This window comes from Pleurodeles waltl, chromosome 3_1 (assembly GCF_031143425.1).
Source record: "Pleurodeles waltl isolate 20211129_DDA chromosome 3_1, aPleWal1.hap1.20221129, whole genome shotgun sequence".
Taxonomy (NCBI): Eukaryota; Metazoa; Chordata; class Amphibia; order Caudata; family Salamandridae; genus Pleurodeles; species Pleurodeles waltl.
Window position 1 is genome coordinate 869,404,076 of NC_090440.1, and position 21,705 is coordinate 869,425,780.

At 42.3% G+C, this 21,705-nt stretch overlaps 1 protein-coding gene across 1 annotated transcript in view; it reads left to right on the plus strand.

Annotated features, from left to right (window-relative positions):
* The window catches only part of TFAP2E (transcription factor AP-2 epsilon), an 84,932-nt gene extending 65,714 nt beyond the window's left edge, over window positions 1-19,218 (plus strand). The window contains exons 6-7 of the mRNA XM_069223817.1: window positions 13,785-13,926; window positions 16,917-19,218. Coding sequence (XP_069079918.1) covers window positions 13,785-13,926; window positions 16,917-17,199 — 425 coding nt within the window. The 3' untranslated portion in view covers window positions 17,200-19,218. The remainder of the gene's footprint in view (window positions 1-13,784; window positions 13,927-16,916) is intronic.
* Window positions 19,219-21,705: the final 2,487 nt, after the last annotated feature.

Consider the following 21,705-nt stretch of genomic DNA (forward strand, 5'->3'; position numbering starts at 1 on the left):
ACCGGTGCGCTCAAGGCGGGCTAAACACCGGAAAAGACATGACATATGCATGCCTTTCACTAATGAAATGAAGTGAATTGTAAAATGCAAGCCCACAAACCAACCAGAGTGATGGGCGTGGTTAAAAGCCCACAGAGAGATTACACCAGGGACAGAACGCTTTGCTTTCGACCCTAAAAAGAGAAGTAAATGTTGAGATGTTTCTATTCTCTAAGTACCCTCATACTACCTGTTGTTTTGAGAATAATGCTTGTGGGGTAAAAATGAATTTGCATGAATAAAGATCCAAGACATTTTCATGAGAAAGAAGGAATAATTATTTTCATTCTCTTTAAATTACATTTAAATACGTCCGGATTATTTTTAGTGCAGAAGCCCTCCCCTCTCATTCAGATGGGAACATTAGTGGATCCTGGGGAAAAGCTTCTTCTCACAAGTAACAGTAAAATACCAGAGTACATAAATCAAAAACCACAAGGGGATCAGTTAACATTTGCAGTGTCTGCCGCTGCACAGTGTGGTGCATTTTTTCTAAGTAGCTTTTCATCCTTTCAAGTTTGATACATTTTTAGGTCGAGCATAGCAGTGCACAAGGCTGCTTTTCGACATGTTATAATCATTTCTGTGGGCTTTAACCACACCCATATCAGGCCCATCACTTTCATTCGTTCCTTGGCCTGCCTTTCAGTAATCCCTTAATTTCGTTGGTAAATGCTTTACATGTGTCCCGCCTTGAGGCTATTTTGTTACCACCTTGCAGACTGACCCAGTTACATGAATTATTGCACAAGCAGCCGTATACTTTAGTGTGGGCAAACTACTATTTTTTTCCTTTTGTCTCTCCCCTTCATGCTCCATGGCGGCCATGGCGTTTTGAAGTTTTTTGACACATCTGTTAGGAGAAAATCGATCAACGCTCACAGATGGTTCTCAAGAGCGGTACTGCAACAACATTGAGAATCGAAAAACAACAGAAAAGCCGTAGAGGCTTGGACCCGGTGAGATGTGATGGGCAATGAAGCCTGTTGTAGAGGGAAGTTGATTCCCTCTTTTCATGGGGTATAGAAATATTTAGGCGTTCAGTGATAAGTATAAGTTGGTGCTCGGCTCATCTTGTAGTGCACTGCTTCCGACTGTAACAAACATGACTATAGTATAGGTCATTGCGCCGTAGGCAGGAATACTGATTTTATCAGTGCATTAAGGCAACGTGCAACAAACTGAAGGGAAACCAACCAAGGGGCTTATTGTGAAAGCAGATTTGTTGCTTGACCTAGGGTCTGAGTGATGTGATATTGTTTTCCGTGTCCATGGAGCATTCCGTTTACAGTTCCGGCCGGGTTTCCTTTTACTGACTAGCGCTTTTACATTGTGATGGCCTCCCATTGGCCTATATAAAATTTCAGAACTGTCGAAGATTTGCTGACTACCAAACCTCACCACCCCCAACCCGCCCAGGTTTGACACCAGCTCTTGATCAATGTTTATGGCCAAATGCTCCAGGACATCAAATTCTAAATTACTAATGTTTCCTCATTTTGCCAGGTTTCTGGGGAGGAACGCATCATTCCTCACAGGCGGCACATCCTTTTGCCCTGGATGTGTGCATCTTCAGTTCATAATATCAAATTCCGCTCACTGCTTCAAGTTAAAATTCTACAGTACAATACCGTGTCCACTGGTAGTGCTGTTGCGCAGTTACATGCTCCACCTTTTCCAAATGCTCGATCTTACATCTGGGTCACACTGCCCTGTGCTGCATATAAGGTTCCCGCCTGGCCCGTTTTCTACCGGCACCAATGGTATTTCAGGGTCCAGGTCGGAGCAAAAAAAAAAGCCAAATCACTTAAATCAGGTATTTTTAGCTCTTATCTGTACATACTTCATACTTGATATGCCCTTCCATGGAAATACAGAACAAGGCATAGTATTATGATGTCAGTTGGCATACGGGGAGCGGGCACAACTTATATTATAATAAGCAGTTTGGGAACACAGATCAGACATAATAGGTGGAATCGGTCCCTAGCATTTTCTGCAGAGGAAACAGCAGAGCTGAAAAAAATAATAATAATAAGGCCAGGTCCGCATTGCTGCTTCCTTCCACACCCTGGATTACACAGTCCAGTTGCCTTGCATTTTTTGTTTAATTTCTGCCTCCTAATTGTTAAGAATTTATATTGAACACAAATGAAAACTGTGCAGATATAGGAATAAGGTAAATAGAAGTGCTCTAGTTATATGCAGGGCCACTAGAATTATATGGTAGGAAAGGACCAATTTTTTAGGCAGGGTTGACCAATTTATGTGGTAAGAAAAGTCCAATTATGCATTTACAACACTAATAGCTCAAACTCTCGCAAATGTAAGACCTACTGCATTACAAATGCTTGTTTCTATTGAAATCTACAACAGGGTAGTGTGGTGTATGTCATGAATCCATATTCAGGCACAGACGCTGTTGTTGCACAGTCGTGCTTTTCCAGTGGCCATGAATATAGTTCAGTTCCTAGCACACTGTAGTGCAGTATTACTTTGACAACGCACAGCAGATGCACACGTAACTACAGGATTCTGTGGAAATTCTCTGTCAATGTTACAATTCAACCGAGCATTCCTTTCCTAAAGCTGTTCAGCTGTCACATTACAGTGCCCTGTTGATTTACAGATTCTGTGCTTTGGGAAAAATACCGTGATGTTGCTGTCCTAGGGCCAGTGCTTAATTTGTAAATAAAAAAGTTCTGGTGCCCAAAGCTCGCTTTTGAAACACACGGCTGCTGCAATTAAATGTGCGAGCACGTAATACTGAGGCAGCGTAATCCTAAAGCCATCTCTGGCCTCTTTAATCCATTGACAGCCACTCCCTACCCATTCAGCTCAATCTTGCAGCTTTCTGCTTTCGCCTTTTGTGACACTTTTTCGTTTTTCTCGTCCTTCCTCTTATGTGTCGTTTGCTCGCAGTATATGCCTGATGCCAAAAAATAAGTGCCGGCCCTTAAAAATAAGTCCCGGTGTACCTTTCTGGAAACCACCGGCTCAAATTAAGCACTGACTAAGGCCTAGATTTACTGAAGGGTTGTGTGGGCACTCGCACAGCACTGAGTACATTTGCTCTGCTCCTGTAGGCTTTTATTATGGAGAGTAAACCAACATAGAGCTTTGCACCATTAGGCGCAAACCTTAGTAAATCTTTTGGGCACTGGTGCTATTTTGGTGGCACACTCTGATGCCACATTTCTTTATTGATGCTGCAGATGTGGTTCCCTGTGATGCAGTATTCTCATTCTGCTGGTGTGAATTTATGAGAACATTGTTCAGTTTTTTGTCACTTTTGTATGCCTGACAGAGAAGTGCAATACTTGGATACTGAGTTTGTGACTTTTTCAACAGTATAAGCGAGTATTGCTTCCAGGGCGCTAAGGAAGCTGCAAACTGCAGTCCATGATCTCTACACGGATGATGAGATTTTGGAACATCGATGCTACTTCCTTTGCTCTACCTTGGGCACACCACCGTGCAGTGCTCACTTACATATTCTCCGAGCTTTATAGTGAACTCTTATACTGACGATCAAGAGTGAATGCAATCTTTCCCGTACAGATCTATGTATCTGCACACTATGACAGTGGCACGCCGCAGTAAACTCTGCACGCTTTAACGTTGCAGAATTGTCACACTGGAACCGCAGTATTCACTCTGAAAATTGTGATTTTGGAACACCAACGGGTAACACTTCTTCAGTGATGCTATCTATTCTATTTCTTTAGTCAAACCTCTCTTCCTCTTTGAGTGTCATCAGAACGATTTTTGGAGTCAGGTGCAAGACATATTTTAGCTGTTTTGTGTGACCCTGTTAAAGTTTAATACATCATTTAGTATTGTTGAGCATCATGTGGGCTTGAATTGGCAGAAAATGGGTAAAAAAATTAAAATATCTACTCTACCAGGCTCCCAAATTATGACTTGCCTAGGCACCCCAAAATACTTAAGATAACACTGTATAATGATCTGTGACTGTGTATTTCATTTCTGAATGTTGCACACTATTGCCGTTTTCGTGTGTTGTGTCTGTGAGTGACAAAGCTATACAGCAGTGCAGGTTGTTGTGAATTTGGCACACGATAATAGGTTACAATATGGTGCTCTGTGTTGTAGTATATGTATGATAGTTAATATTTTTGTCCCTCGACTGCATTGTGTTCCTTTCATAACAGTGCTGGGGGGCAAAATAAAAGGCAACATTTCCTATCCTTATTACATGAATTTGGCACACCGTGGTACAATGTTCCTGCCAATTTCTGTGCATCTGGCACACTCTAGCTATGTTTTCCTGAACAAGTTGTGTGAAAGTGGTACAATATAATGCATTGTCTGTTAAAAATATTGTGAAACTGGACACTACTGACACTGTACTGACACTGTACTGATTCTGTTGCTTTGTCCCAGTATATTCTTGTACTTACTCATTTCTAGGTGGGGTTCTAGATACCTGTGACTTTGCCACACTGGTGTGGTTGCTCTGAACTGGTGTTGTGTAAGTGTCACAATGTAATAGACTTGGTCTTTAAAACAGCACTGTGGGGCTGGCACAATATAGTTGCCCATTCTTTCATAAACAGCACGACAGTGGCACAGCGGGTACAGGATTCCCGCCCCGGTGCTGTGGTTTTGGCACACTACAATGCATGGTATTGACTTCGCTATGCAAGTTAACACACAGCAGTGTTCCCCCTGCCAGCCCACGGATAACTATGCCAGTAATAGGCGCACTATCACACAGGGCTCCTGAGAAGAGATGCTGTGACTTTGGCACACTATTGCTTATTATGTATGTACAATTTCTGGGAATAAGGCACACCCGTGGCGTGTCCTTGCCTATAAATTAGGGCAGTACAGTGTACCTTTCCTCTGATAATCTGGTGGGCTTGGTACAGTACAGCAACCCTGTGGATTCACTCTCTCGTGCAGTACATTCACACTGTAAAGTTGAGTACCTGACACACTAGGCTTGATTACATATGCGAGATAATGCTGTGTAACTGACACAGGGCCGAGCAGTATATTTACATGGGAATGTTCATGTCATGATCTAGTATATTTACATGTTGTCCTGGTGTTGCTATTAAGGTGACACGCTAGAGTGCAGTACCTTCCGCATGGCGATGCTGCTCATTTGAGTGGCTTTTAATGATGTTTCTGTTGGTTTGTCGTGCTAGCGTGCGCTATTTCCATGGTGTTGTGGTGTAGCTGTTGATTCGGCAGGCTGCACTGAAGTATATCTGCAAGGCGCTGTAATATTGCTGTCTGCTTGGCACGCAACACTTGAGAAAATGTACATGGTGCTGTCAGTTTAGCTGCAGTGCAGTGTATTTACATGGTGTCGCATTGTTGACGATGTGGCATGCTACAGGCCAGCATACTTACACTTTGTGGTCTTGTTAGCTATTTAGCATTGCAGAGTGCAGCAGGGGGGCCCTGATACAGCCAGCTCTGTTCTGCAGTCTTGCCCAGATGACCTCGAATGATTTCTAAACAGGTTGTTACAAATACCGTTTTCATGACAATTATTTTTAATGTGGGTGATGTGTGAGAGTTCAATACGGACCCTTTGCAGAAAATGATCTGTTTATGTTTCATGAACATCCATAAAAAGGGTTAGTTTTAGATCAAAGCAGGGCCTCACATGTGAGAAATGAGAGAGTGTCAAAGAGATTATTTGCAGTAATATTAGTGAGCTGCTGCTGTGTTACAATATTGAAAACAGGCCACTGTCCCTGAATATTAGATGTAAACACATTTAGAATGTGGACAGGTGTGCCTGTGCACTGTCAGTGGCCTGGCCCAAGAGGAAATGAAAAAGCTGAAGTTGGTTCATAAATTCAAAGTTGTTCCCAACAGGGGCCCCCAAAATCCTGAAGATGTCCTTGGATTGCAGTGTGTTCACAGTGTTGTGATCATACTGTCGAATTGAGAAGATACAGTGCAGTATATTTACACGATGTGATTTATCATGCTCCAGTGCAGTATATTTACACAATGTGATTTAACATGCTACAGTGCAGTATATTTACACAATGTGATTTATCATGCTCCAGTGCAGTATATTTACACAATGTGATTTAACATGCTACTGTGCAGTATATTTACACAATGTGATTTATCATGCTCCAGTGCAGTATATGTACACAATGTGATTTATCATGCTCCAGTGCAGTATATTTACACGATGTTGTGATTTAACATGCTACAGTGCAGTATATTTACACGATGTTGTGATTTAACATGCTTCAGTGCAGTATATTTACACAATGTTGTTTTTTAACATGCTACAGTGCAGTATATTTACACGATGTGATTTACCATGCTACAGAACAGTATATTTACACGATGTTGTGATTTAACATGCTACAGTGCAGTATATTTACACGATGTTGTGATTTAACATGCTACAGTGCAGTATATTTACACGATGTGATTTAACATGCTACAGTGCAGTATATTTACACGATGTTGTGATTTAACATGCTACAGTGCAGTATATTTACATGGCGTTGCACAGTTGCTGCTCGTTTGTAAGTCCACAGTGCAGTGTGTTTTCATAGTGTTACACTGTTCCTCTTGATCTGGCACGCCATAGTGTATTATACTTACACAGTGATGCAGCCGTGGATTTTTCACTTGATAGTGCAGTATAATTCTTTGGTGGTGCTGTGGATGCAGCAGTACACTGTGGTACAGCACCACAAAGATGCTGTTGATTGGATACTATGGTGCTGTATATTTAGACAGTCCTACTGTTGATTTAATGCTGTAGTGAGGTATATTTATGCAGTAATGTTGTTGGTTTGATACTATCATGCAGTATATTTATACGGTGATGGTGTATATTTCATACCATGGTTCAGTTTATTTACATGATAATGCTTTTGGTTTGACACGAGTGTATAGATTTTATAAGGTGACTCTCAATTGTTTACTATGGTGCAGTATATCTATACAGTTTTGTTGTTGATTTAATGCTATGGTCGAGTATATTTATGCGGTAATGCTGTCAATTTGATGCTGTGCTGCAGTATATGTATAAGGTGATGCTGTCTATTTCATACCATAGTCCAGTTTATTCATATGATGGTGCTGTTGGTTGGACAAGCATTTACGGTATATTTGTAAGGTAGCACTAACCATTTGATGCCGTATAATTATATGGCTGCAGTGTAGTTGTATCTACATATGTGTAATGATGTGAGTGGTGATATGGTGGGATATGCCATGAATTCGATTCTTTGCAGTTGCAGGCTGCATGTGGATGTTGGGAGGGACCCGTTGGCCCCTAGACTGTCGCCCTCACAATGCAGTGTTTCCCTTGGGATGCTATGACCCCTCACCCCCTGTATTGCTGGGCCCATTGTGCTCTTGACTAAAGGGCCCCAGCAGCTGTTTCTGTCTCTACATGAACCCATTGCCTTTGTCCGCAGTCAATGAAAAGCAGGGCTCCATAGATGGATAGCCCATGCTTTGGGGGGGGCGGCACCCAAGTGCTGTCTGAGGCTACCGGTTGATCGATGGACCACCAGTGAAAGCTTTGGCCGCCCACCAATAAGTCTTTTCGGCAGAAGCTGACAGGCCTATGAAGGATATCATGACATGTCACAATACCCGCTTCCACCGAAGCATGACATTCCACTGACTCTGCCCCAGGCCGACCGTCTAGTACTCCATAACCGCGGGGACATTTTTATGTCCTTCCCACAACATCATTTTAAACCCAGAAACCTCCACCAAAGAAAGATACCAAAATACAGAATTTGTAATACATTTTTTGTTATGAATGGAGGCCGTGATCGTTTCGTGGCGTTGGTGCTCCAGGTGCAATAGGGTGGATTAATCAGCAAACACTGGCAAAGCCATCAGGTTATTGTTTAAAAGCTGGCTGCGGTAAAAAAAAAAAAAAATTAAAAAGTGCTTGCTTAGTGTATATATTGCATCTATGAGATATAGGATGCAATTTGTGAAGATTCTCTGTGTGGTGTACAATAGTCTAATTCACTTTGCAATGGAAGACACACCAAACAGCCAATAACCTGAGGTGAGCGAAAGATGCCCCTCTGGGCGTGGCCCAGGTCCATTATAAAGAATGAATAACTGTAGGCCATGAACAGAGCTGTGCTGTCAAGCCAGACCTACAAACCACCATTGAACCTGCTTTCAGCAGGCGGGGTGGCTGTTAGTCTCAGCTCAGAGGCAAAGGAGCAAGGGATGCAGAGAGACTCCGCAGAGTGTAGATCGACTCACCCCAGAACTGGGTCCATGCACGCTGGTGACGAAACCTTTTAAGGGTTCTTGCCACTGCCCACTTATTCAACTTGGCTGGGAGCAAACGCGTAGTTCACTCAAAAAAAAAAAAAAAATACACCGTAGAGATATAAAAATATTTTTAAAAAGGTCGGCCATACAATAGCTCATTGGACTACCTATAGGCAGGGCCACTGGAATCATGATATTGTGCGACCGCTACATTTTTCACATAATTATAGATTTGCCGCATTTGTCATAATCCATCTACAACATAATCTGCAGATTTGAACAAAAAACGTTTCCAGCTCAAACGGTTTAACAGTTACTCAAAAACACAGCCACACGTGTTGCTGTGCAGTGCCAGGCCTTTTGAAAAGGTTCACAGATCACCTTTCTGTTGCTTATTTCTAAATTTGGGAGCTAAACTAGTACTACTGAGGTGCAACCAATACCAACACAGTGTTAACACGTTTAAAAATAACACAAACGAAGTATTAATGCCACAAAATGTGCCGCCTTAAACCGCACAATTTGGCTCTTTTTGCCGCATAATTTATTAGACCCTGACCCATATTTCGGTCCTCCGCAGCCACATACATTGTCTATCGGGAACGTGTCATAAACAAGTGTCCATGATACTCATTTTAGCCATCACTGCATCTTATGCAGACTAAAGTTTATTCAAGCAATAAGGTCAAGTGAAATACGGAAATCTAGGAACGAATAGAAAAATCGAATGGCATCGGTGAGTCCCTCATCATATTTATTAAAATTGGCAATGAAATGTTTAGAGTATGTCTCTGCTCATACACGTTCTCTGAAGCCACCAGCACAGTACGGGTTCTGGTCTGTACATGTTCTTTTAGATTCTTCCAAGATGTAAGGCACAGCTCCTGGTTCGGCTCGCAAACCGTCTGTCTGTCTGTCTGCTGTCACTAAGGATAGGTGACAGAATCTGACTGGCTGACCAGTACAATTAGGAGGGGTTGATGGATACCTCCATATAAGAGGGCGAACCCCCATTCTCCCTGGATCCAGGGAACCAGGCACGAACATCATTAAAGCCTAAATTGGAAAACACCCATATTGTGTGAGGGATGCAGGTGGGTCGGGCGGGGCCGAGAGCCCCTTGTGTTCTTGGTATATCTCTGGGCTGTGCTCACAGCACTTGGTGACGGGAAGGGTAGAGCGCCTCGAAGCAGGCAGGGCACAAATGCCAATTTACATGGCCCCTATGTTCACCAATCTCCGTCACTAACCCGTCCTAATCTTGCTTCTACAATTACCTATCTGCGAGTTACAAGCAATTACCAGGAAACTCCCTCTTACTCCGTGTAACAAGAGAGATGGGGATAATTACATAGCAACGCAGATCGCGAGCGAACACCCACAAGAAAGGTACTGTCGCAGAACAGTAACTGGGACTTGTACTGTCGACGTCCGGCTCTTCGAACTACGAGTCGAACCTGTCCAGGGCCGGCAGCGGCCTTCCTCAGGGCCCGCCATCTTGCCTTGTCCCAAAAGCTGCTGCGGCCTGTTCGCTTTTATCCAGCCCCGGATTGCAGCTGCTGGTTCTAGCAGGCAAGGGACTGTTCGGTTCAACAAGGAGAAAGATATCAGTTCTAGCTAACACGGTTGCACACAAATCTAAACCTTTGAATGTGTTTTACGAGGGAATATAGAGAACCGAGAGACAGACCATGCTTTCCCAAATAACACTTGCTAGACTCTTCCCCCTTCTATACCTCAATTATTCTATTCAATCCAATTAACAGACCCGCTCAAATAAACTCATATTTCCTTCCACCGCCAATCCTTTTTGGGTTCCAGAGTAGCGTGCTACTTGCTGAAAAGCTGTTTGACGCCTCCTCAGTGGTAGTAAGCGCTATATAAATACAATTATAATATATTTCTAATTACTGCATACAGTTGCTGTGTAAAGGTGAACTCGTCCCAGAAAGATATCAAGGTGTGACTGGGAAGCATCAGTGTGAACCTGTGGTGTCAAAGTCGATGTGGCTCAACACTGAATACATTTTCAAAAAGTGCGCATATGGGACCATAAAATTACTATTTAAATTTGGCTATAGGTTTGAATTAAAATTTAATAATCCAGATTTTGTATCTTTGTAAATGGGGCCTATCGCCCATCATTCTGCCCCGTGAGTATTTGATAACTAACTGCCATTCGAATTGTGGCCTCTCAGCGGCACAAATGAAAAAGAATTCGTGTTGACGATTCATCGTTATCTCGAGAGATATCAATACTTGGGAAAAGGCCGGTGCTTTAAACGGGCCGGTGCAGAGTACAGGCACTTTTTAATTTTGAGAGGGAGAGTACCTGTACTTCTCAAGAAAAACGTAATACTTTTCATTAAAGAGTTCCCTCACTTCTCACAAACAAGCAGGCACTCTGATATCTCAATTTTTCCATTTCAAGCACCTGAAAAAAGTCAAAAGGTTGAAAAAAAACAGGGGGGGGGGACTCACTCCTTTTGGGGGGACAAATTGCGTGAACCAGCGCCGCACATCAGGACAACAACACACAATAATAAATGCGCAGGAGTTTCCCACCAGTAAATATTTCTCTTCTTTGGGCGCGGTGAGTCAGCAGAGGGCGTCCCTGCATGTTTTGTGTCTGCGCTGTGTGTACACTGTAAATACTGCCTGGTCCGCTGTGCACGCGCAGCACCAGCCGTTCACCGGTTTCCAGCCTGTCTCGTGCTTGCTGTTAATGAGTAGAGATTCATTCTTCAGGGAACCTTCGGTTAGCTGAGAATGGGGCAGGGTTTGTACAGTGTGCACGGTAACACCCCTGGCTGTGACCAGAGGATACGTAGAGGCAAAGCCATCGTCTTCCCAGGTGAGGGGCTGTGTCTGCGCACCCTGGACACCCGAGGTCTAATCCCAGCTTTCCCAATAGATGACATCGGTTGATCTTGGCCAGATCACCACACACCCCCATCTCCCATCTTGTGGTGCACTTAGAAACAGGTTAAACCACTATGAAGTATGCATTGGGTGCGGGGTTAGTAGCGCGTGCTGAAGGAGTGCCTGTCACAAAATGGAACAGCCAAGGGCTATCCTTTTCCCAAGACATGCACAGATTTGCCGTACTTGCCATTTTGTTGGTACGCTTTAGACTGATGAACTGTAACAAACAGGGCTGTGGTATAACTGTTAAGAAGTTAACCATTGTAAAATGTCAGTAGCCATCAGAAGACACTCTGGTGATCTTTTGACTATCTTTGTGAAATGATTGGACACTTTACTTTAGTTCCCTGTGGGAAGTGGCTCTCTGAACTGTAAATATGGAGTCATAGAGTATCATACTTAATGAGCTGATTCAATAAACTGTGCTCCTTTAGATCACATTTATCCTAGAAGATGGCACCTTTCAGTACAGGGTAGACTCCATAAGCCTTTCTGGTGGAACTCTCAATCAGGAAACAACAATGCATACTCTGTGGCAGGGAGACGATGGGCTCAATCCACGGTCGGTTCCACGCTAGTCTACTATTACTCAACATAAATTATTACTCAACAAAACCTCAGTCAATAACACCAAAGATGTCCATTATCAAACATGAATCATTACGACAGACACACAGAGCCCAGAGACCACCTTGGCTCCAGTAACTGAGAATCTCAGAACAATAAAGAGCAAAATGGCTGCAAAAGAGCTTCAGGAATTTACAAATGGTGGAAAAGTGTTCTACAAATACTCGTACTGTTACAGAACTTGCACCCAGGTGTAATTTAATCTAGACAACACTAGCTGTCTTGTAGATAAATTCCTCCTGAGTACAACATGGTCACCGTAAACATCAACCCATCACAAGATCTGCACAATGACCTAGAACTTCTTCTGCAGCAAAATCGCAACCATATACAGCAACTCCCCCCCCCCCCACAACTGGGCCAACTGACCCTCTCCAGAAGTCTCCCAGTGACGAAGGAAGTCAACACAATCACCACAGGGGACACCATTAATGATCAAGACCATTAATTCCGAGGCCCCGGCAGACCACTGCCCCCACCACGCCTTCCACAAAGGAGCAATTTGTATAGTGAGACCCTCACTCCTATCCTCAACACCTCCATCAAGACCGCCACCTTCCCAGAACCATGGAAACATGCAGCCATCAACGCACTCCTAAAGAAACCTCAGCTGACTTGACCAAACAGGCAAATTAGCAGCCAATATCTCTCCTTCTCTACTAGCCAAAGTCCTAGAAAAAGCCATAAACAAGTGCCTTTCCGACCACCTTGCCAAACACCAGCTTCTCAACACCACATATACAGGATTCACACCTAACCATAGTTTGGAGGCCACCCTTATAGCAGCAACAGATGACAATCGGATGATTCTTGACAGGGGAAATGACAGGCCTTATCCCTCTACGCCAGTGGTTTTAAAACTTTTTAATGCAGCGACACCCCCCAGTGGAAAACAATAATCAGGCCCCCTTTCAGAATTTTTCAAATTATTCTATTAAGTTGGCAATGTTTAAATATCTCTAGACTTAATTAAAGACTGTAGTTATGTTACCTTTTTAAAAATGCAATAAATTTATTTCTGCTTAAAACAAAGCACTGTTATGGCTTAATGCTTCTTTTGGCCAGAGCTTGGCGCCCCCCCCAGGATCACTTGAGGCCCCCCCAGAGCGTGCCCTCCCATAGTTTGAAGACCCCTGCTCTACACCTATTAGCAGCCTTTGACACAGTCTCGGACCCCATCCAATCCAACAACTCCACAAAGGAGGTGTCCAGATCTGCTCCTTCTTGTAACTGGCCCCTGAAGCCTGGAGCGAACTCCAAAAATACATGAGGGTCTGTTCCTCTATTCTTGACATTTGCAAGAAGCTGAAGACCTGGATTCAAGTAAGCTGTCAGGGCTGGCCTCACACACCTGCTACAGAGCCCTTGGATACTCTCATGGGTGATTAGCGCACTGTAATCTCACGCACAACATATAACATAACATATAACATATGAACATAACTTCTAATATATATACCATAACAACATAATGTAACATATAACGTAACATATAATATAACATATTACACAACATAACCTATAACTTATCATATAACTTACCATATAAATTAGAATATAATATACATTCTAGCGCTTGTTACTAACCGTGTATATATCTATTTATTTATCCTTTCCTCTAAAACGCCCAAAGATATAAATATAAGCATACTGCTCCTTTCTAATCCGTGAGTTTTTATTTATTTTTTCTTAATTTGACTCATATGTGGAACTGAAGGCAGAATGGCCATCTTTGGTGAGGACACAATTTCCTGTTAGGTTTGGGATTCAGAGGGGGAAGAGTGCATAGAAGTTTTCCAAGTGTGATGCACCGTGAGTTCATGCTTGGCGCCTGTTGTTGAATACCGTGGGACAGAACAATGGCTACCACTGGATTTCCTGCGGTGATGGTGCAGTGTTGACAGCGCTTGTTTGCTTTGCTCTTTCAGGGGAAGCTGTACACCTGGCCCGGGATTTTGGTTATGTGTGTGAGACGGAGTTTCCTGCAAAGGCTGCGGCGGAATACCTGTGCCGGCAACACTCTGACCCCACAGAGCTCCACAGTCGGAAAAACATGCTTCTGGCCACCAAGTGAGTGCTAGCGGGGAAACTACAATGTATGGGGTAATGAGAAACACACTCACTAATGTCGAACAGAAACATGCCCAGCATCTTAACGGCTCCATCTACTTAAACCACAAGGCCTTGGCTCAGACATCTAGTCGACATGCAAACATGTTGGCTGGATGTTGGAGTGCCCCCATCAGCATGCGCACATTCAAACCCAGCCAGTTGTTGCTTATGCCCGGTCTGTCTGAACCCCTTTGAAAAATAAGTTGTTGTACACCTATTTTTAGGTCTGAGATTGAGAGCATAGAGGTCTAAACAGATCTTTTGTTTCAAATGCATAAATATTGAGTTTTGGATTGTCCCTTTTTTCCACCATTAGCTTTCTTTAACCAGCCTCTTTCAGTCATTGGCGTGATACTATGTCAATCGCATCTTGGCCCAGCCCAGAATGCTACTTCTCTTTCACCCTAACACTATTGGCTGTATTTTTCTGCCTAGACTGAACTGCATACCTTACAATCCATGATGGTCTATTTTACATCCCCTTGCCTCTCTGTTGGTTTCTCACTGATAACATGCTCTTTATGCACACTTACACAGGCATACACAAATGCACACGAGTGCATGCCTGTTTTTACATGGATTAGTAGAGTAAACCCAAACCTATTGGCTAATTACAAATGGTTGTTTGGGATAGAAGTCCACTCTGTTATACCATGGTGGGCTCCCTTATAGGAAATACCAGCAGGGAGGTTAATATGCTGTACACTCTGAAATATTTTAATGACCTTGTACAAGGAGTGTAGAAATGATCTAGTTCATTCACATACGAGACAACACAGCTTCACTGTTAGATTGTGAGCAGTTCACAGGACGGCGGTATGCTTTAACAAACCCAATTCTGCATCTCAAGCTACAGGGCACTGTGTGAAGAAAAAAAAATACAACATGAAGAAAATACTTATGAATAAAGCTCCCTGTTTTATGGTATTTATTTTATTAACATTTCCATCCATATTTATCCATATTTATTTTTTGGCCATCTTATTGATATTTACTCATATTTATTTTGTGTTTTGGGAATAAATAGAATCGTAAAATTGTATATTTCCACCATTCTTTAACTGATAAACATGCGATCATACTTTGATGCCTGTCTCGTTTTACCAAATTTAGCTGCCAAATTTAGTAAAACACTACATCCACAGGTAAATATCAGCATCCTGCTACAATTGCTAACATTTGCCTGTATGTAGGGAAATAACCTGTTTTTTTAACTCCCCATGCTGTCTACCTGCTCAGCTTTTGTCCTTCCTGGAATTCACAAAGGACAACTTGGACAGTCACTCACAAGGAACACAATGTTCAGTATTTTTCTGCTGTTAAAAATAAATGCAGAGAGGAATCATAGTGTTTTCTGTATTTATCAGTAAAAAACAGTAAACACAGAAAACTGGGAGCCTTACTTAGGAAGAAAGTAATATGGAGGAAAATGAAGAATTTATATTTTGAGTACTCATGAAGAAATGAAATGCATTAAACACTGGGTGTTTGTCTAGTTCATTTTTCATCTTGTTAATCTTTTCAACAGTGTAGGGCCAGATTTGGAAATTGCAGGTTTTAGGAAAGGCTTAGTTTGAGGATTGGCTATGTTTACAGTTAGATTTTGGGTTAAAGTAGGGCATGGTGATTGGTTTGTGCTGAACTACTTTAGGATTAGAGTTAGCTTTGTGCTACAGGTTATGGTTAGGTTTAGGACTCTGTGTGGTTTTAGGATTAGGGACTGGGATTGGGTTGTAGTAAATAGGATTACAGGGTTTTCTAAGAGCTGTGATTATGGTCAGGGCTAGAGCTGGGTTAAAACCGGTATCTATTTAGCATGAGGTTTATGGCTGAGTTTAAGCTAAACGTTTGGGTTAGGATTGGTATAAGTGTTCGGGTCAGCAAGAGGGGTTTTGAGGGAGGTTTTCTTTATTCTAGTGTTTTTCTTTCACATTTCTTCATAATAGTCCATGCAATGGCAAATACATTTTTCTTCATAATTGGTACTTTATTCTTACTGATATGAATAAAAAGGCCTTTTCAGATTTTACCAGCATTATCATTCGATGGTGTACACCAAGTAAAGAATTTTCAGTATCATGTGATGTGAGACAGCTCACTGCACATCTCAAGCTGACAATAACTTCTAGTTAGGAATGTCCATGACTCACAAAATTTCCTTTAGAGTAATTATGCAGAATTACTGTAATTGTAATTACATGAGAAATATAATCCGCATTTAGCGCTGTTATTAGAGCACAAAATGCACCCTTACATCTAAAATGGGCCTGTGGATGCACTTTGCTCCAACAGAATTGCACTAAATTCAACAGAATGAGAACAGCAGTAGCCAGCAGCCACTCATGCTCTCTATGTTTGTTGTTCTTGTGCTCCCGTGGGAGGATTTTTGCCCCAAATTACTCTTAGTAACGCAAGTGGGTGCAATTGAGTAATTTTTGTAATTTCAACATAAGAGTAACATGGAATTACCAAAATTACTCTGCATACTCCGGCATAGTTACAATTTTGCCGGGGTCTACTTCTAGTGTGAAGGGTAGTGAAGTGTTCAGTGTAGATGTGTTAGGACGTTAGCGGAGAAGCAATCATTGCAATCTCACAGACCTGTTTAGGATAAAACAGACCCATAAAAAGCTCGCTCATCATAAAATCTATATGTCAGCGATAGATTCCCTGTCTTAGAATCTAATCACGAACATCCGCCACACACTGGTACTCATCACTCAACTTCTTCTTGCTTTCTACTCAACGGGTATCGCTTCCACACGCGAACGAGGTGCCTTCCCCTTAACACCCTGTATGAACACTCATGTCGTTCTGGCAATCCTGGAAAGTTGCTTTGCCATTCAATTGAACATTCCTATCCTACTACATGTATTAGTTCCTTTACTAACACAACAGGTTCACACCTAGGTTTAAATTTAACACTTCTTCCTTTCTTTAACTTTCAGGCAGATTCTGAAGGAGTTCGCTGACTTGTTGGCCCAGGATCGTTCTCCGCTGGGCAACAGCCGACCATCGCTCATCCTGGAACCTGGTGTCCAGAGTTGCTTGACCCACTTCAGCCTAATCACACACGGCTTTGGGGGGCCAGCCCTGTGCGCTGCCCTGACCGCCTTTCAGAACTACTTGATGGAATCTCTTAAGGGGCTGGACAAAATGTTCATGAATGGCAACGGCCATGCAGCCGGGGACTCGAAGCCCTCAGAGAAAGACGTAAAACACCGGAAATGAAGGGGCACATGAGAGACACACCCCTTTTGCAGGGATCGAGGGAGAGCTGCAGCCCCATCACTGTCCTGGCAGGAGAGGCCTGAAGCCTGCCGAGGACTGGAACAGACATAAGATGACGCTACTAAAACTAACCCCAGAAGGCTCTCAACGTAGCGGTACAAGTTTCATGGACCACATGGTTGAAACCAAAACAATGTGGATGAAAAGGATTTTGAAGCACCACATTCCCCCCCCAAAAAGTCACAGATTTAGGGTATATACAACCTTTTGGAGGACAATGACTCTTGCAAATAATTTCTTCACCTGTTTAGCCATGGAATACATAAATGTGGAAGTCCCACTGCACCCTTCTCACTGGAGAGAAACATGAAGTGCAGGACATTTAACCGCCACCACCGCCCCACAAACACTTATTTTAAAAATGGTGTTACATTCAGTTTTGAGAAGCGTCTTATTCGCAGAAAGACATCTTTTGCAGTGCCAATATGTACACACTTAGAAGGGGAGTTACAGTAGCTAGGAAATCAACCCGCCGTCCCCTGGATGCTGCCAGGGACTGCTAGTTTATGTCTCCAGGTTTAACTTCCTAAATATTGGAGTCCATTTTGTACTTTTTTCTTGTTATAAATTTAAATTCCTCCATTGTCCAAAATATTTAGAATACAGAGCCCTGTCGCAAACGTGCAACTGCAAAATAGCAGACCTTGCTTACTCCCAAAATCTGTGACATTAAGATCATCCTGCATTGATAATCACTAAAAACTGAAGTATGAAGGGTTAACACTGATTGGTGAAAAAGGACAGACAAAGTCGTTCCATGCACACTCTTTAGATACAGCCCCTACTTGGCCTCCAGGTATATCCTTTCTTGCGTCTTATGGCTTCAAACGTGGATAGTGCTTTACTCCATCTTGCTGAGCCTCAAAGGAATTTTTTTTTCCAACTACTGAACAGGGCCAAAAAATGGCTCGACAAATAAAAATACAAAGTATTCAAATTTTACAAGAAATTTAAATACAGAGAAATCAAAGTCGGCATATGGAATGGTTATTCGCGATGTCTGTACCCTAAATTATTATAGAAAGCTACAGGGTGCACTGCTTTGCAACGCAGTGTGGGTCTATGCCACAATGGCTCAGGTATCAAAAATATAAATACTTTATAATAAGTCATAACTGGGCGGAGAGAGATGATATTTACACACAGATTTTGAGGGCAATAATGCTTTGGGCAAGTGTACAAAAGTACAAGGGCAATGAAAAAGTGATCTGATCTTTTTTCAAAGCCCATGCTTGTGAGACATCTGTACCTACTGGCCCTCGATATTAAGATTTTTTCAACCTGTGTGCGATATAAATTCCATGTTAAGGGTGTATTAAAAAATCGCCCTTCTTTTTCCAAATACCTCCAGAGATATGTCTTATTTTCTTGGCAGACTTTCAACAAATTCTCCTCCTAGCTCAAATAAGGTGAAAACCCACAAGAAGGAAGTCATTGTCACTCAGTTTTTAACATCATTTTCTCTGCCCTTTGTTCAAGGTCAGGGTACATGGCAAGGAGGGTGGTTTGGTAAACTGTTTTATTTTTAAGACTTTAAAGGTGCTTTGCTTAAACAACATGTCCCTGGACACCTCGATCTGTCAAACTATGAGAAAAAAGATTGCGCTGCGAAAAGCACATCGAACTTGAACCAAGCCAGACGGAAACTGTTGAAAATTTGTATATATTTATTTATGTGTAATTAAATTGCAAACGTTTTATTCATGTTCAGTGCACGTTATTTATATTGAATTAAGTTGGCTTTATTAATATTATTATTTTTTTGTTTGAAATATGTATGTTTTTCGAACTACTACACCATTGGGGATGGGGAGCGGTTCCCCAAGAGGCCCCGTTGTAAAAGGATGGGATTGACAAAGAACAGGCTTTGGGTACCACCTTTTGCTAAACCCACTAATGTTGTACAAACACCACACGTGTCAAACTCATCCTAATAAACATCTTTTTATTTCAAATGCACCTTTTTTGATGTTATTTCCAGCAAGGTCATGATCTTTGTTTTCAATAATGTACTGAAACGCTCTAGTGTTGTGACATACATTAGTGCTTACTGTAATTGTATGTTCCTAGCCTTTGTATGCTTGCACATACCAACCCCGCCCCCTTGCATGTGTTCTTTATGCTTAGGTTTCCACAGACCTACATTGTACATTGCATGTGGTTATACACCACAGGTTTGGCCACACAAAGAACTGCACTTTTGCTGAAGAGTGGGGAGGTTGCACAGCACGGTGAGGAATGAAACTCAGTGACTTTTCACCCCAACGCACAACTTTCTCCAGGTCGTATCTGCACTGTAAGCACCCACCATTAGTTACCTACTTTGGCTGTCTTAATGTCTCTTCTTCAGGACCTCACTGACATAGGTGGCTCCGAAGAGTCACCATATGCAGCCGCTGTTGTGGGTGAAACACAGCTGGCTCACCAATCCCTTTCCACCTAGACCAGGGGTCTCCAAACTTTTTAATGCCGTGCCCCCCCAATTGAAAAAACAAAATGATTGGGCCCCCCTCAGAATTTTTCACAATTGTTTTATAAAAATCGCAATGTTTAAATATGTCTAAACCTATTTAAACATTGCAGTTAAGTACTGTTACCTTTTTAAAAATGCAATAAGCACACTAAAAATAAAAATGCACAAGCTTCTGCTGAAAACAAAGGCATGTTATCTGCATAATGCTTTTCTTTGCCAGTGTCTGGCGCCCCACCCCCCAGTTTGAAGACCTCTGACCTAGACTGTTGAAAATGACCGAAAATGTTGCCATTTCAAGATGGCCGCTGCTTCTGTAGCTAGCTCAGAGCTTCAGGCTAAGCTGCCATTTCAGTGCCGTGTTCTAGAGCTGCTGATGCAAACTTTATACATCTGCTCATTGGAGGCGGGATAAACGCACTCTGATGTGGAGAAGGAAAGAGTGGAAGGTGAACACAGTAGCATAGAAGTTGGTCACCGGGATGAAAGCATAGTTCATGACTCCAAAATATTCCTCTGCCCTAAAGGGTTCCAAGCTACAACTGAGATCGCGGATCACCAGTTCCATGGTAGTGGATCTTCTCGATAAAAATGACATATTCGGTGCTAAGTGGGAAGTGGAGAGAGCTGTGCTTCGTTTGTGCCGGTGGTTGGAGGTAATGGGCCGCAACACTTATTTTTAGGAAGCTGGATTTATTGCTCATCTTCGGGTTTTGACCCAGAACACGAGAGAGAAAGGTAGATGTAGGGGAAAGAAGGAGAAGAGCGGAATGAGAAAGCGAGAACTCGGAGTTAAAAGAAGCTGCAAAAGTGAGATAAGACAAAGTGTGGGGTGAAGAAAGAGGTAAAATCAAGAAACAGCAGTCTCGGTGTGCGACAACCCTGGCATTTGAGAGGGCGGTTTACAGATTAGGTGCTAAAGCACAGAACTGGCACTGGGGGGGGGGGGGAGAGAGGAGACACTGCAGAAGGGTGCAAGAACAAGTCATATTAGGGTTCTGTAAGTTGGCAAATCTTTTGCTTTTCTCCCTGACTCATACATGTCTGTGCTGCTTTGAGGAGAACATCACATCTCTGTATTTTTGAGGAAATATAGTAATGCAAAAATTCATCCAGTCACCTTTGCCATGTGGTTTGGAAAACCTATAACATATTTGATAAAAGGCATTAAAAAGGCTTTGAAACAGTTAGAGACAAATATTTTTAAGTAGATATCAGTGGAGCTATTTCAAACACCCTCTCTGTGACACCAAACCTTTTAAACCTAAAACACATAACTGCAACAGCATACGCTTTGTAGGGCAAACTATGAATAAAACATTAGTGTGCAACAGCCGTTTCGAGTTAGAGGAGGGCGAAATTTAAATTTTGCTCATGAGGTTCTGCGGCGTTAACAAACAGTACAATTCACAAAGGTATTGACGTTTTGGACACTTCACAAAACCTCAGCTGCATATGAAAATTCTTGCAAAAAAGGTTTGCGGACACGTTTTTCACTAAAACACTTTGAAACAGTTCTCCCCCGTGAATTATGTTTCATCAAAACCTACTTTTGGAGATTTTTATTCTCACTTCATAACCTTTACCAAGCCTGGTTTACAAAGAACCTCTCGGTCTACTTGACAGCATTTTTAGCCAGATAAAATGAGAGATTAACGTTGACTGAGCATATCAGTCTACACGTTTTCTTCATTTTTTTTCATTTAAAATGCACTGTCAGAAATCTTATTTGCAGCCTGAGAGTCGAGAATGACCAGATGCTTTTATATGTGAAGTAGATCATCTCCCATCCTCAAGTTTGTTAAGAAGCCACTGCTCAGGCAAATTACAGAATCCTTAAAATATTGTTGTCTCCAGGTCTGGGTGGTGTATAGTGAGCTCTAGGCTTATTTAAAGGGAGGTGCTGCCTGTTCAAGGAGTCAAGGAAAAAACTTTGGAAAAGCCAATAGGTCCGGCTTTCATTTGGTGTCCTTGTA